The sequence below is a fragment of the Schistocerca nitens genome, chromosome 2, assembly GCF_023898315.1.
Source record: "Schistocerca nitens isolate TAMUIC-IGC-003100 chromosome 2, iqSchNite1.1, whole genome shotgun sequence".
Lineage (NCBI taxonomy): Eukaryota > Metazoa > Arthropoda > Insecta > Orthoptera > Acrididae > Schistocerca > Schistocerca nitens.
Genome location: NC_064615.1, coordinates 743,582,674 through 743,600,319, shown reverse-complemented (window position 1 = coordinate 743,600,319; position 17,646 = coordinate 743,582,674). Strand labels below are relative to the sequence as shown.

At 44.2% G+C, this 17,646-nt stretch overlaps 1 protein-coding gene across 1 annotated transcript in view; it reads right to left on the bottom strand.

Annotated features, from left to right (window-relative positions):
• LOC126235300 (serine protease nudel-like) overlaps window positions 1–17,646 on the bottom strand; it is a 212,883-nt gene that overhangs the window by 135,780 nt on the left and 59,457 nt on the right. Inside the window, exon 6 of the mRNA XM_049944025.1 lies at window positions 13,431–13,750. Within this exon, the coding sequence (XP_049799982.1) occupies window positions 13,431–13,750 (320 nt within the window). The remainder of the gene's footprint in view (window positions 1–13,430; window positions 13,751–17,646) is intronic.

Genomic DNA, 17,646 nt, shown 5'->3' with positions numbered 1-17,646 from the left:
CTACTTATACCTCCCGAGGAGATCACGAATGTAAAATTAGAGAGATTAGAGCGCGCACGGAGGCTTTCAGACAGTCGTTCTTCCCGCGAACCATACGCAACTGGAACAGGAAAGGGAGGTAATGACATTGGCACGTAAAGTGCCCTCCGCCACACACCGTTGGGTGGCTTGCGGAGTATAAATGTAGATGTAAATGTAGATGTAGAAACTATACGAGATATAGCTGCTAGTGAAATATGAAACCATCGCTAATGTAAATGACTCCAGTTGCTAAAAACCACAATGGAAACGTTAGTCTTTCTTCAAGTTATGTTGATAATCAAAAATTAAGGTTCTACTTTTAAATATCCTCCTCAATTGAGACGGGAAGCTAGCGAAAAGCGCCCGTTGACATATACTCAGACTTTAGAATAAAGGAAACCAGGAGCTGCAATTCAGTGTTAAGTGCATAGCGTCCACGCATTTCACGCTTACTTACAAAGTCAGACAAGTAATTTTTTCTTTTCCTGTTCCTTTTTGCTTATTCCCTCAATATCAGTGCGTTCGTCACGCAAAATAATCCTTTGTCAGTATCATAGTTTTGCATTGTCTCTCAATCTGTAGTATAATCCTGTGAGACGATTATTAGCGCGGAAAAACATTAATGCAGAGTTCATAGACTATGCTTCTATCGTGTTGTCCGTTCTTTCTTGACAGATAAAAGCGAATGGTAGTTAATACAAGCGACATGTTTCCGAATCCTCATTCGCTTCTGTTCGCTTCCATTCACTTCGGTGTAAACCGGGCATAAGCATGCCCCTTAGCACCAGGAATAAGCATGCCCCTTATCCCTTTGAGAGCCTCCACACAGGACAGACTGGTCGCAGCAATCCATCACCACGACAAGTGCTCTATCCGCGAATGACATATCGCACCGGTCGATCGCTGATTGCTCCTAATTCCCAAGCAATCTAATCAATCGCATGCGATATATGATAACATGTCTTCATGGCTAATACACGTTTGTCAACCTAATAAGTATGATTTTGTCTTGTTTCGTTTCGTTATGCCCGCCTGGAGTACGAAATTATGTTAAAATTTATTGTTATTTAGGGAGCCCGAACCAGTCCTAATTAAGGAACAGTTATCACTTAAGAAGGAAAACAAATATAAAAATATTAATGCTGTTAGAATTTCCATTTCTTAGCATTTTCAAGCTTGTGCAGTAGAAGTAGCAAGTCACTGGAAGTTCATAGTACACACTGGACTCCAGATGATGATTTTGAATTATTTGCGAAACAACAGACAATTATAAACGTCCTAAACTTCGAAACAGAACGAGGTAATGTTAAATCGACGCCCGCCCGGCTAGCCGCGCTGTCTAACGCGCTGCTTCCCGAGCAGGAAGGAGTGCCGGTCCCCAGCACGAATCCGCCCCGCGGATTAGTGTCGAGGTCCGAAGTGCCGGCCAGCCTGTGGATGGTTTTTTAAGACGGTTTTTCATCTAGCTCGGCGAATGCGGACTGGTTTCCCTTATTCCGCCTCAGTTACACTATGTCGGCGATTGCTGCGCGAACACTGTCTCCACATACGCGTACACCATAATTACTCTACTATGCAAACATTTGGGGTTACACTCGTCTGGTATGAGACGTCCGCACGGGGTGGGGGGGAGGAGGGGGGAGGGGGTGTTCCACTGCGGGCCAAACTCCACAATAACCCTGGGTTCAGCGTGGGGTGGCGGTGGGGTGGGTGGACTGCTGTGGCCTGTCGTGGGGATGGGAACCACTGAGGGCTACGGCGGGACGAAGCCTCTCCGTCATTTCTGGGTCCCCAGTTTAAATATACAATACACACAATGTTAAATCGACATTTTAATATAAATGTTTAGGACATACCTATTCTACGCCTACTTAAGGGACTCTTATTTCATATAATCTAATTCTCCCTCATAAAGTTTGCAACAAGAGTCACAGAAATCAGTAGTGCCCTTATCATTAAAATTTCTATACAAACAACGATATTGCAGTTCCATTTTACAGCTTATTATTTAAAATTAATTGAGATTTCCTCATTACAGGGTTTTTTCCTTCAACATAAACATAAGCTCAGAAATTTTAACATCTTAATACACGTATTGAACAGTCTTCCTTAAAAATATTCTCACATAATTAATCGGTCACTTTTTGAAACCCTGTAATTGTGTCCCATTGTGACGCAAAATATTGAAATTTTGCTCAAAGGCGGCTACAACCTTTCTCTGTAATGGTGCAATAGCGTGGGGCTCTGCAATGTTACCCTCGGACTCGACGACGCTTCAAATAGAACGCTGACAACACACGCGAAGAATAGGCCAGAGCTGAGAAGTTTATCTGGGGTGTAAAGTGGGTTAACGATGTAACACTGGCACCAAACATCAACACAACTCTGTCCAACACCGCAGCGGACGTGTCACACGATGCGAAGGCCGTCACACCTGCTGTTGCCCACATTTCACCCCATCTTTTGACTCCTCTGCGATGGAGGTCAGAACCGCGACGCCCACGTTAAAATCACCCAGTTTTCATATGGGTGGCCGACGGAAATATTTCACACACAAAGCAGCTCAGAATCGACACGGAAAGGCCTCAGAAGGTGCCATAAAAGCGTCAATGAAACCACCCCTTCGCTTGGAGCGTTGATTCGCACACATTCCGCTCTCGAAAACGAGTTTTCAGTGCCACGAGCAACAGGACGACGTTCTTGACAACGTTTGGTACTGCTGGCACCGCTTCCCCACGAGGGCGTCGTTTAATAGGGGACTTTTCGAAAGTTCATCTCTGAGGGGGTGCAATAGGGATTGAAAGGTTTTTTGGAAACGTGTTGCTATTAAGGCAATTTTGAAGCTAAACTACGAAAATCGGTATCTGGTTTTTCGGTCAGAAATAAAGAAATGATTGTTTCAGCATTTTTTTAAAAATTTAACCCCTGTGGAGATACAATAGTTGTTGAAAGATTTTTTGAAAATAATTCATTACTAAATAACTACTAACATATTTCTAAAGCTAGATCTGTGAAAATTGGTATTTCCCTGTTAGAAATAAAAAAAAAAAGTGTATTAGTGTTTATGAAAATTCAACCTGTACAGATGTGTTTTATGAAATACTTCATTAAGAATTATTTTCTAAGCTAAATCTATGAAAATTTGAATTTGGTATCTTGGTTGAAATGAAAAATACGTGTTTCACTTGTTTTGGGAGAATGGGGGTGAAACAGAGGATGAAAGTTTTAAAGTTTTAATGGAAGTATTTCTCTATGGTAGCATTTTTGAAGCTACAGCTATGAAAATTTTTATTTGGCGTCTGTGTTAGATATAAAAAAAATCCGCGTTTCATTGTTTTTGGATACTCAACCCTTTAGGTGGTGAAATAGAGGGTGGTGAAATGTTTTATGAAAATATTTCATTGTGAAAGCATTTTGAAAGCTATATCTATGACAACTGATATGTCGTTTCTCAGTTAGAAATGAAAAAGTACGTGTTTCAATGTTTTTGGAAATTCAGCCCCTAACGGGGTGGAATAGGGAAACACTGAGGCCAGCCTGATTCACTGACTCACCAGCGCCCAGCCCAAACCCCTAAGAACAGAAACTTTAAATTTGCAGAAATACTGTAAGCATCTTTCGGGATTTTTCAAAATTTCATTTCTAAACCGATGAAATAGGAAACGAGAGGCTTTTCGAAAATTTGTCGCTATTAAGGCAATTTTGAAACTAGAACTACGAAAATTGCTATTTGGTTTCTCAGTCAGATATAAAAAAAATACTTGTAAAAAATTTTAAAGGTAAACCTTTCAAAACCGGTATCACTTCTCGGTTAGATACAAAGAAATAGGTTTCAGGGGTGAAGTTTCTATGGAAACACCACCAGAACAACGTAGAAAGCGTGAAAGACTAATAAAAACCTTGGACTCCAGCTACCAGACTCGCTTTTTGGTCAGAAGTACATTCGTAAAAAACCACGCTTCTATGACCTTATTTAACGTGGAAAGTTTAGATGATGTTGCAATTTGTGAAGGTCGTAAAAAATCTACGAAAGAAAAAAAAAACGTTGTGCAGACCATACAGTCTACGTGAGAGAAGCAGTGGGCGCTAAGTAAGCTATATACGTATTAAATAATGTTGGTGACAGGGCAGCGTAGTAACAGATCCTCGCTTATTGTAAATTTCTGCGAAAATATGCATCGATTTTAACTTGGCATGTGTCATCTTTATATTTTCTTGTATTATTTTAATCAAGAAGCCGTCTATATTTGCCACATATAATGCTTTCCAAATTAGATTCCTTGGAACAGTATCACGTGCTTTTTTTTTAATGAATCACCATCCTCCTCAGACCGAACGAATCAACGTTTCCCCGGCTGTCGGGAACTGGCTGACTACGACACCCGGGCAGCTTGGAAACTTCGATGCCATCAAATAATACGTGCAACTTCCTGTACGCCTCTTTATTATGGAGATTACCTCTGTTTTGTTAGGGTTTGGCTAATGTCTCCGTTTCCAAAAGTTCTCATTCAATAATCTAAAGTCACACACAGTCCTTGATATCTTTGTTCTGTCATATTAATGCCAGGTTACCTGTATAGGAGATTTTCTTGGAGCTAGAAACACAGAAATTTAACTCACAGAAATTTAACAGAATGGGAACCAGGACTGATCCTTGAGGCAGGATATTGTTCAAGGTTCTCCGCATGTCCTTAATCCGTTTAGAAGCAACAACACTGCTGCTAAAACTTGAGTAACAAATTCCGCTTACCCGTACCTGGTGGACTTTTTCTGTCGTTGTTAACACATCACCTATCGATGATAAAGCATATCTTCTTGAGCTAGTTGTTGAGGCATTTGATAGTATGATGAATCCTAGGTATATTAGAATGTGTTCAGAAATCCCTGTGATATCGAGCAGAAGACTACCCTCAGGCAGAAGGTCGTTACTTTCAGTAAAGCTTTTTAAACTATTCGTAAAGTGTGCTAGAAGGTAAGTGCAATAAATATTTACTTCAGCTCACTACTGTATATGATAATCTCATAACAAGAAAAACAAGTGTTTTCGGCACCACGGTCATACTAACGCTTCTCTTGTCTGAGTAACAGCGGGTAGCAGGAGTGGGTGTATGTAACACCCGTCGCGCAGTCCGTCTAGTATCACACCCGTGAAAAATACAGGAATACGTTATCGGGAACTGGAAGGGAAAACGGAAATTCCATCTTTATGTAGCAATTGTAAGTGCTTAAATTAGAAAACAGTATTATGCTTTACCTTAAAGTCTTGTATGTTAGTAGAATAATACATTTAACAAAATATAAGAAGTGAATTGGGGCTCCGCAGTTCATGCGTTCTAAGGGCTTTGTGAGACGTCAAACCGGTCCTGCGACGAGACGCTTTTGTACACTACCAAAATATATCTTCTGCGAGACAAAAGCAAAAACCACCACAAATACCTGTAAAATACGTGACAGTGCAGGCAACGTAGAAAATGATCATTGTTAAATGACCTTTTCGTGCAATACAGACCTGTGACACCCCTGAATAAAATGTTTTTGTGCTTCCAGCCACGTCAGGTGGTTAAAATATCACGAGCTTTCGACCAAACACTCCTTCGCCATTGTCAAGTGGAATGACTGCTAATACTGGTACGGATAGACGACGTTACAGTGCGAAGCCCTTCAGCTCCAGCTGTTGCTGACCTCTTTATGGAGAGTTTTGAAGTACGAGGTGCATTCAAGTTCTAAGGCCTCCGATTTTTTTTCTAATTAACTACTCACCCGAAATCGATGAAACTGGCGTTACTTCTCGACGTAATCGCCCTACAGACGTACACATTTTTCACAACGCTGACGCCATGATTCCATGGCAGCGGCGAAGGCTTCTTTAGGAGTCTGTTTTGACCACTGGAAAATCGCTGAGGCAATAGCAGCACGGCTGGTGAATGTGCGGCCACGGAGAGTGTCTTTCATTGTTGGAATAGCCAAAAGTCACTAGGAGCCAGGTCAGGTGAGTAGGGAGCATGAGGAATCACTTCAAAGTTGTTATCACGAAGAAACTATTGCGTAACGTTAGCTCGATGTGCGGGTGCGTTGTCTTGGTGAAACAGCACACGCGCAGCCCTTCCCGGACGTTTTTGTTGCAGTGCAGGAAGGAATTTGTTCTTCAAAACATTTTCGTAGGATGCACCTGTTACCGTAGTGCCCTTTGGAACGCAATGGGTAAGGATTACGCCCTCGCTGTCCCAGAAAATGGTCACCATCATTTTTCCAGCAGTGGCAGTTACCCGAAATTTTTTTGGTGGCGGTGAATCTGTGTGCTTCCATTGAGCTGACTGGCGCTTTGTTTCTGGATTGAAAAATGGCATCCATGTCTCATCCATTGTCACAACCGACGAAAAGAAAGTCCCATTTGTGCTGTCGTTGCGCATCAACATTGCTTGGCAACATGCCACATGGGCAGCCGTGTGGTCATCCGTCAGCATTCGTTGCACCCACCTGGATGACACTTTTCGCATTTTCAGGTCGTCATGCAGGATTGTGTGCAGAGAACCCACAGAAATGCCAACTCTGGAGGCGATCTGTTCAACAGTCATTCGGCGATCCCCCAAAACAATTCTCTCCACTTTCTCAATCATGTCGTCAGACCGGCTTGTGCCAGCCCGAGGTAGTTTCGGTTTGTTGTCACACGATGTTCTGCCTTCATTAAACTGTCGCACCCATACTTTCGACACATCCATAACTCCATCACCACATGTCTCCTTCAACTGTCGATGAATTTCAATTGGTTTCACACCACGCAAATTCAGAAAACGAATGATTGCACGCTGTTCAAGTAAGGAAAAGGTCGCCATTTTAAGTATTTAAAACAGTTCTCATTCTCGCCGCTGGCGGTAAAATTCCATCTGCCGTACGGTGCTGCCATCTCTGGGACGTATTGACAATGAGCGCGGCCTCATTTTAAAAGAATGCGCATGTTTCTATCTCTTTCCAGTCCAGAGAAAAAAAAATCGGAGGCCTTAGAACTTGAATGCACCTCGTATTACCTTACACACTGCCCCATTAAAACCAATTTGTTTCTTCCAACTGGTTGCCGAAAACTTCTCGAATCCTGAGAACATCTCAATAGCATTAACAGTAACATCCATTACTCTACGAAAGTAGAGAAAGACAATGCATTGCCCTTCCTTGACGTCCTTGTCCGTCAGAAACGAAACAGATACCTTGGCCATGGCGCCTACAGATCGGTCCCTGCACGCCAACAACCATTATGACCCAGCATAGAAGCGCGTAACGTTACAAATATTGGTAATTATGCAAAAACGGTTGGTTGGTTTTGAGGAGGGGACCAAACAGTGACGTCATCTGCCCCATCGGATTAGGAAAGGATGAGGAAGGAAGTCGGCCGTGCCTTTTCAAAGGAACCACCCCAGCATTTGCGTAAGCGAGTTAGGGAAATCACAGAAAACCTAAGTCAGGATGGCCGGACACGGTTTTGATCCGTCGTCCTCCCAATACGAGTCCAGTGTGCTAACCACTGCGCCACCTCGCTCGGTATGCAAGACCGATATCAGATGGCAACAGCTTGCCCCATGAGCTGAACCACCTACGCAAGGTCTTCAGGAACAACGGCTACAACGTTCGCCAAATAGATGATCTCAGTCAAGAATCACAGTAAGACCACCAGTGAGGGACAGGAAAAGGAACTCGTTTTTTACCGCTCTGTGTCGGTCAATACAAGCCACCTGTAGAAAAATCACAAAATCAACCCTATATCTAGGCCTCCATCAAAAATTTGGCCAGAGGTTCTAGACTCTTCAGTCTGGAACCGTGCGACCGCTACGGTCGCAGGTTCGAATCCTGCCTCGGGCATGGATGTGTGTGATGTCCTTAGGATAGTTAGGTTTAAATAGTTCTAAGTTCTAGGGGACTGATGACCTCAGCTGTTAAGTCACATAGTGTTCAGAGACATTTGAACCATTTGAACCAAAAATTTGGCAATTACTAAGATTATTTAAGGATGCGGCAGGTGTCAGAATACCTAGGGTCTACAAGATATCTTATGAGTATGGCCAGTCTCGCGTCGGACAAACACTGCGCACTGTAGAACGATGTAGGAAAGAGAGTGCGAGATTTTATCGTATATGCTATCCCGAAAATCCGCTGTAGTTGAGCGTGGTCTAGAAAACGTCACCGAATAAAACTTGACGAAAACTCTGTCGTAGCTCGCACTAGCGGCTTCTGCGTTTCTGGGTCTGTGTAATTAAAGAAAGCATAGAAATAAAAATCACTGACAACACCATTACTAGACACGGCGGATTGCAGCTCAGTGCAGTGTTGATCGACGGATGACGTGTTTGAAGTGGGCAAGTAGAATGAAGAGTCAACGTGTGAGCATACATGGCGACTCCGTGAGCATAGCCGGCAGCTAGAATATGTAAGGGCCATTCCACTTGACAACATTTTTTTATTTTATTTCCTCCCACTTACAAATGACCTGCCACCTTGTTACTAAGACATGTCGTATTTTCAAGATATGAAATTTTGCGTGCATTCTGTGTGTCTTATGTGATATTTCTTATTTTTAATAAGGTTTTACAATGTTGAAGCTTTAAATAGTTGCAGGCTCGAAAGAAATTAAAATACAGAAAAGTTGATATTGACGATTTATGTATAGAAGATAGGAATTTAATAAGAGTTTAGAAAGATAGAAAAGGTTTTATGAAATTATAACTGTATTACATATTATAAATTCGGAAAAAATTTCTATAATACCAAGATTCTTGCATTTAAGAAGTTTGAATAAAAATAATAGGAAAGTGCCTATATTTGTGCTCTAGATCCCACCACATATCTGTCTCGGATCTGAGGGCTCGGCAAATCATGAAGCCTGTCACATTCGAGGTAGCTTACAACATACATCTTCCATACTCAGTTGAGAAATTTATGTGTACAGATGTGTATTTTATTACTCTTATATTACATTAGTTACAGGTCGTATGTGCTTTTAGCAAAGCACAATCGGTACATTATTTACGCTTCTTTGGCTTCCTTATTTCTACTTGTTGCGTGCACTGTGTTTGTGTTTCTGTAAGGCAAAACTTAATATAAGATTAATAACAATGTATGTCATTTGCACTACAGGTATTACTTTACCTAAGCTTTATAAACAATTACATCATTTACATTATGTGTATCACACAAGACATACGTTCATATATTAAAATATTTGATGACAGTTGTTCCTTCTCAGTGTTCCTTAATTTACTCTTTTCTTACGTATAGTCTATATTCTAATCACACTGTCTGTATCTTTTTCAGGATCTGAGTCTGTTTATGTGTTTGTGTCGATGTCATTCCAAGTATTCTCTTCCAGTGATTGTGTGTTTGTCCTTATTTATGTATATTTTTGTTCTTATTTGTATACTTAATGTTAAGTTATGTCATTCAGTAGGTACAAATCGTCTGCCTGTCATAGAATTTGTCCTGTGTTGTGACACTCAGTTCGGGGTTGTATGTGTGTGAGTCTGTCAGTGTACAGAAATGTTTTCAAGAGTTCCTAATTCTCCACAAGAGCACGCGGCTGTTCGGCTGAAACCAAACTGATGGAGATGTTCTGGATATGGACAGTGCTATGTGCAGGATCTATATGTTTTAGCCTCATTGGTTTCTTAATGATTGTAAAAAAGGTATAGATGCAATGTCCCTTTTCTGTCAAAATTCTCTCGGGCAGGTATCATTTCCCCAGTGTTGACACCTTTCTGTGACAAATACCAAGGAGTGCCTGGTTGAAAGATCGTGGCATTTTAAACACTTGACGCAGCTAGAAGCCTGAGAACGCTTTATGCACTGTTACTACCGAGAGACAAGGGAGTTTCCTTGGCTGTTCTGTAGTGTTCCCTGGTCATGTTACCCGGATTCGCCTCCCTGATGAATATACTGTTTTCGCAGCGGAGCTCCACGCGATCCTGAAGGCACTGGAACAGATGAATCGTGTTCGGGGCAATCGATTTCTCCTCTGCTCCGATTCTCTTAGTGCCTTACAATCATTGCGGAATCTGTACCCAAATGAGGAGATGGTCCAGCTGATATGTGACCAACTGTACTTGCTCCAACGGCGGGGTAAGGAGGTGTCCTTCTGCTGGGTGCTTTGTCATGTAGGAATATGGGGCAATGAACAGGTCGATCGGACTGCCGAGGAGGCCTGCAGAGAGCAGGGTGTGGTCCAGTGTCCTATTCCCTTGCAGTCTGTCATTTCTGCACTCCGCAAGAAGTGCAGGGAGTTGTGGGAGGAAGAATGGCTGGCGGTGACGGCCAATAAACTGCGGTTGGTCAAGTCAACAACTCGGCCTTGGCGTTCGTCCTGCCGGTTGACCCTGACGCGTCTTCGGATTGGGCACTGTCCTCACACACATAGCTTTCTATTACGACGGGAGGATCCCCAGTTCTGTGATGCTTGTGGTGTGCACATCTCTGTCCGGCACATTTTAACAGACTGCATTTTATACGGCGATGTAAGGGCAGAAGCACAAGTTGATGGAGATCTGCCCTGTTCAAAAAATGGCTCTGAGCACTACGGGACTTAACATCTATGGTCATCAGTCCCCTAGAACTTAGAACTACTTAAACCTAACTAACCTAAGGACATCACACAACACCCAGTCATCACGAGGCACAGAAAATCCCTGGATCTGCCCTGTGTTTTAGCTAATGATGAGATGTGTGTGTCTAAGGTTTTAAAGTTTTGTGTCTGGACTCTGGCCTAACTTGTTGACTGGAGGTTTTAGTGTATTGCAGAGTGGCTGGCTCCTCCCTTTTTTTCCTTGCTGTCAGCCAGCCACTTCCATCTTCTATATTCTTTTAGCTCCCTCTACCACTTTCTTCCTGTGTTGTCCATGTTTTACTGCTGACGGCATGCTTCGTCCCACGCTTTGGTGTGGGTAGGCACATATTTTTCCAAGCTTTTTACCTGTGTTTTACGTTCTGTTTTATCTTACCGTTCTGAGTATTTTCTAGACACCCGTCTCAATCTGTTACCGAGTGGGCGCTGAAGACCTTGCCGTCGTGCGCCCATACAACCCTCTCAATCTCTCTCCATCACTACCGAGAGACTCTAAAGTGGCACTTCTGTTCGTTAGTTCTGAAACTCGGTTTGTTGTTGTTTGTTGTTGTTGTTTTCAGTCCTGAGACTTGTTTGATGCAGCTCTCCATGCTATTCCATCCTGTGCAAGTTTCTTCATCTCCCAGTACCTACTGCAGCCTACATCCTTCTGAATCTGCTTCGTGTATTCATCTCTTGGTCTCCCTCTACGATTTTTACCCTACACCCTGCCCTCCAGTACTAAATTGGTGATCCCTTGAAGCCCCAGAACATGTCCTGCCAACAGATCCCTTCTTCTAGTCAAGTTGTGCCACAAACTCCTCTTCTCCCCAATTCTATTCAATACCTCCTCATTAGTTATGTGATCTACCCATCTAATCTTCAGCATTCTTCCGTAGCACCACATTTCGAAAGCTTCTATTCTCTTCTTGTCTAAACTATTTATTGTCTATGTTTCACTTCCATACAAGCCTACACTCCATACAAATACTTTCAGAAACGACTTCCTCACATTTAAATCTATACTCGATGTTAACAAATTTCTCTTCTTCAGAAACGCTTTCCTTGCCATTGCCAGTCTACATTTTATATCCTCTCTACTTCGACCATCATCAGTTATTTTGCTCCCCAAATAGCAAAACTCCTTTACTACTTTAAGTGTCTCATTTCCTAATCTAATTCCCTTAGCATCACCCGACTTAATTCGACTATATTCCATTATCCTCGTTTTGCTTTTGTCGATGTTCATCTTATACCCTCGTTTCAAGACACTATCCATTCCGTTCAGCTGCTCTTCCAAGTCCTTTGCTGTCTCTGACAGAATTATAATGTCACCAGCGAACCTCAAAGTTTTTATTTCTTCCCCATGGATTTTAATACCCACTCCGAACTTTTCTTTTGTTTCCTTTACTGCTTGCTCAATTTACAGATTGAATAGCATCGGGGAGAGACTGCAACCCTGTCTCACTCCCTTCCCAACCACTGCTTCCCTCTCATGTCCCTCGACTCACATAACTGCCATCTGGTTTCTGTACAAATTGTAAATAGCCTTTCGCTCCCTGTATTTTACCCCTGCCACCTTCAGAATTTGAAAGAGAGGATTCCAGTCAACATTGTCAAAAGCTTTCTCTAAGTCTACAAATGCTAGAAACATAGGTTTGCCTTTCCTTAATCTTTCTTCTAAGATAAGTCGTAGGGTCAGTATTGCCTCACGTGTTCCAACATTTCTACGGAATCCAAACTGATCTTCCCTGAGGTCAGCTTCTGCCAGTTTTTCCATTCGTCTGTAAAAAATTTGCATTAGTATTTTGCAGCTGTGACTTATTAAACTGATAGTTCGGTAAATTTCGCATCTGTCAACACCTGCTTTCTTTGAGATTGGAATTATTATATTCTTCTTGAAGTCTGAGGGTATTTCACCTGTCTCATACATCTTGCTCACCAGATGGTAGAGTTTTGTCAGGACTGGTTGTCCCATGGTTGTCTGTAGCTCTAATGGAATGTTGTCTACTCCCGGGGCCTTGTTTCGACTCAGCTCTTTCAGTGCTCTGTTAAACTCTTCACGCAATATCGCATGCATCTCCCATTTCATCTTCATCTACATCCTCTTCCATTTCCATAATATTGTCTTCAAGTACATCGCCCTTGTATAGACCCTCTATATACTCCTTCCACCTTTCTGCCTTCCCTTCTTTGCTTAGAACTGGGTTGCCATCTGAGCTCTTGATATTCATACAAGTGGTTCTCTTCTCTCCAAAGGTCTCTTTAATTTTCCTGTAGGCAGTATCTATCTTACCCCTAGTGAGACAAGCCTCTACATCCTTACATTTGTCCTCTAGCCATGCCTGCTTAGCCATTTTGCACTTCCTGTCGATCTCAGTTTTGAGACATTTGTATTCCTTTCTGCCTGCTTCATTTACTGCATTTTTGTATTTTCTCCTTTCATCAGTTAAATTCAGTATCTCTTCTGTTACTCATGGATTTCTACTAGCCCTCGTCTTTTTACCTACGTGATCCTCTGCTGCCTTCACTATTTCATTCCTCAAAGCTACCCATTCTTCTTCTACTGTATGTCTTTTCCCCATTCCTGTCAATTGTTCCCTTATGCTCTCCCTGAAACTCTGTACAACCTCTGGTTCTTTCAGTTTATCCAGGTCCCATCTCCTTAAATTCCCACCTTTTTGCAGTTTCTCGGTAGACCGCCAAAAATGTTTTCAAAAACTTTCTAAGTTGTCTCAGTATAGGTTACCTATCGCATCGGGAAAACCTGTGCAGGAGCTGAGTAAGAAATGAACATAGGGTGTAAGAGGGAGAGGGCTGTGCTACTCACGGTCAGGCCCGTGCTCCCGCGTGGCGCCCCAGCCGACGACGGTGCAGGAGGTGCCGGGCAGCGGCCAGCCGGCGGCGTGGGCGTGGGCGTGGCCGAGGGCGGGGGCGGGCGCGGGCGGCCGCGGCAGGCAGACGGGCCGCACCCAGCGGCTGAGGCGCAGCGCGGGCTCGAGCCGCAGCAGCGACAGGTCGCTGGTCATGGTGCGGCGCGCGTACCGCGGGTGCACCACCACCGCCGACACGCGCGCCGTCTGCTCGTGCGGCGAGAACGAGAAGCGCCGCAGCATGCCCGCCTGCACCTCGTAGAAGTGCCGCTCGTAGCTGCAACGATGAGTACCAGTCCTATGTCTACAGGAATGTAGAATGAACACAAAATAGCCTGCACAGCAGCTTCGCAGATCGCGTGGTAGGATTCGGAAGGCGAGGGGCAACTACAGTGGTCGGGGTTCCATTGTGAACGTACATTGGGAGGCTGGTGTGGGACGTTTAGATGGCTGAAGCCTATGTACAAACTTATACACTGAAGAGCCAAAGAAACTGGTACACCTGCCTAACATCGTGTAGGGCCCTCGCGAACACGCAGAAGTGCCGCAACACGACGTGGCATGGACTCGACTAATGTCTGAAGTAGTGCTTGTAATAGTACTTGAATTACGTAACTATTACGGCACTTCACCACAACCTCTCGATACCAGCAATATTCTACTGTGTTTCTGTAAAATAGTTAACATATTTCTGTGACAACATTCAGATTTGATTTCATTAATGTAGAGGTACTTCGATACATCGATATGTTTATATTGCAACGATATTATTCTTATGTGTATTCTTTCTTTTGTCACGATGATCTTTGACGTACTTGTAACTCTGATTTTTGGGCGCGTAAGCGGTTATTAGAGAGTCAAGCTTTGGTCGTCATGTTAAAAAGACGCAAATTGTAGTTAGTTTATGAAATGTGAACTTTAACAGTGAGGAAGATATTTTCAAGTATGTTTTAAATTGTAAAGTGATGTTTTGGAACGAGTTACGTGATATTGCAACAAAAGCAATAAAAAAACGAAGTGTAACTTAAATTCGGAGTGCTGATTACGTTTTTACATCGCCATTGTCCTAACTTGCAAAAGTTTCATCTTCAAGTATGGTTTATGAAACATATCTATGAAACTTTTGAATAACGCAGAATAACACCTAGGCCTCTTTGCATCCGAGCTTGGAATCATCACTACCTAGATTTTCGACGATTGAGCCATGAGTTCACAACGAGAGCAGCATGGGAAACACGAAAAGATGAGTGCCTAGTTTATCCGTTATTTCAAGAAATCACTTTATTAACTGTGCTCTAATGACACCTGCCACATAATATACACTCCTGGAAATTGAAATAAGAACACCGTGAATTCATTGTCCCAGGAAGGTAAACTTTATTGACACATTCCTGGGGTCAGATACATCACATGATCACACTGACAGAACCACAGGCACATAGACACAGGCAACAGAGCATGCACAATGTCGGCACTAGTACAGTGTATATCCACCTTTCGCAGCAATGCAGGCTGCTATTCTCCCATGGAGACGATCGTAGAGATGCTGGATGTAGTCCTGTGGAACAGCTTGCCATGTCATTTCCACCTGGCGCCTCGGTTGGACCAGCGTTCGTGCTGGACGTGCAGACCGCGTGAGACGACGCTTCATCCAGTCCCAAACATGCTCAATGGGGGACAGATCCGGAGATCTTGCTGGCCAGGGTAGTTGACTTACACCTTCTAGAGCACGTTGGGTGGCACGAGATACATGCGGACGTGCATTGTCCTATTGGAACAGCACGTTCCCTTGCCGGTCTAGGAATGGTAGAACGATGGGTTCGATGACGGTTTGGATGTACCGTGCACTATTCAGTGTCCCCTCGACGATCACCAGTGGTGTACGGCCAGTGTAGGAGATCGCTCCCCACACCATGATGCCGGGTGTTGGCCCTGTGTGCCTCGGTCGTATGCAGTCCTGATTGTGGCGCTCACCTGCACGGCGCCAAACACGCATACGACCATCATTGGCACCAAGGCAGAAGCGACTCTCATCGCTGAAGACGACACGTCTCCATTCGTCCCTCCATTCACGCCTGTCGCGACACCACTGGAGGCCTGCACGATGTTGGGGCGTGAGCGGAAGACGGCCTAACGGTGTGCGGGACCGTAGCCCAGCTTCATGGAGACGGTTGCGAATGGTCCTCGCCGATACCCCAGGAGCAACAGTGTCCCTAATTTGCTGGGAAGTGGCGGTGCGGTCCCCTACGGCACTGCGTAGGATCCTACGGTCTTGGCGTGCATCCGTGCGTCGCTGCGGTCCGGTCCCAGGTCGACGGGCACGTGCACCTTCCGCCGACCACTGGCGACAACATCGATGTACTGTGGAGACCTCACGCCCCACGTGTTGAGCAATTCGGCGGTACGTCCACCCGGCCTCCCGCATGCCCACTATACGCCCTCGCTCAAATTCCGTCAACTGCACATACGGTTCACGTCCACGCTGTCGCGGCATGCTACCAGTGTTAAAGACTGCGATGGAGCTCCGTATGCCACGGCAAACTGGCTGACACTGACGGCGGCGGTGCACAAATGCTGCGCAGCTAGCGCCATTCGACGGCCAACACCGCGGTTCCTGGTGTGTCCGCTGTGCCGTGCGTGTGATCATTGCTTGTACAGCCCTCTCGCAGTGTCCGGAGCAAGTATGGTGGGTCTGACACACCGGTGTCAATGTGTTCTTTTTTCAATTTCCAGGAGTGTAACATTGTTGTTGCCCGAAAATGCAATATTTAGCAGCGTGAGCAACACTACAATCATAATTAATTCTTGACATTTGTTGTGATAGGGTAGTTAGATGCTGGAGGGAACTGATGCCATGAATCCTACAGGGTTGTCCATAAATCCGTAAGAGCACGAGATCTTTTCTGAACAGTACGTTGCAAGCCATACCAGATATGCTCGATAATGTTCATGTCTCGGGAGTTTGGTGGACAGCGGAAGTGTTTAAACTCAGAAGAGTGTTCCTGGGCCCAGTCTGTAGCAATTCTGGACCTATGGGGTGTCCTGCTGGAATTGTCCATGTCCCTTGGAATGCACAATGGACATGAATGGATGCAGGTGATCAGACAGGATGCTTAAGTACGTGTCACCTGTCAGAGTCGTATCTAGACAGTTCAGGGGTCCCATATCACTCCAACTGCACTCGCCTTACGCCATTACAGAGCCTCTACCAGCTTCAACAGTCCCTTACTGACATGCAGGACCCATGGACTCAAGAAGTAGTCACCATACCCATACACGTCCATCCGCTCGATAAAATTTGAAATGAGACTCGTCCGTCTAGGCAACATGTTTACAGTCATCAACAATCCAGTTTCGGTGTTGATGGACCCATGCGAGGCGTAAGGCTTTGTGTCGTGCAGTCATCAAGGGTACATGAGTGAGCCCATATCAATGATGTTTCGTTGAATGGTTCGCATGCTGACCCTTTTTGATGGTCCAGCACTGAAATATGCACCAATTTGCAGAACGGTTGCACTTCTGTCACGTTGAACGATTGTCTTCAGTCGTCGTTGGTCACAGGATCATTTTTCGGCCGCAGCGATGTCGGAGATTTGATATTTTACCGGATTCCTGATATTCATGGTAGACCCGTGAAATGGTCGTACGGGAAAATCCCCACTTCATCGCTACCTCGAAGATCCTGTGTTCCATCGCTCATGCGCCGACTATAACACCACGTTCAAACTCACTTAAATCTTGATAAACTGGCATTGTAACAGCAGTAACTGATCTAACAACAGCGCTAGATACTTGTTGTCTTATATAGGCGCTGCCGACCTCAGCGCCGTATTCTGCCTGTTTACATATCTCTGTATTTGAATACGCATGCCTATACCTGTTTCTTTGGCACTTCAGTGTACCTTACAGCTACGCAACAGCAAGTGAGTTTGCAAACGATCCTATTAGCAGGTTATGTAAGTATCTATCTCCTATTTGTACATAAACTAAAATTACTCGCTGCATTTTCTGTCTGTATGTTCAAGCTAATCTCAAGAATTACTGTAGAGATTTTCATATGTTTTTTTCTAATATATTCAGTCATTCATGAAGATGGTTTCTAGGCAGAGTAGGGAGCTGTAACGCCTGCAGGCTACACAGCCAGTTTGGTGCGAGCTAACGCTACTGGGAGTC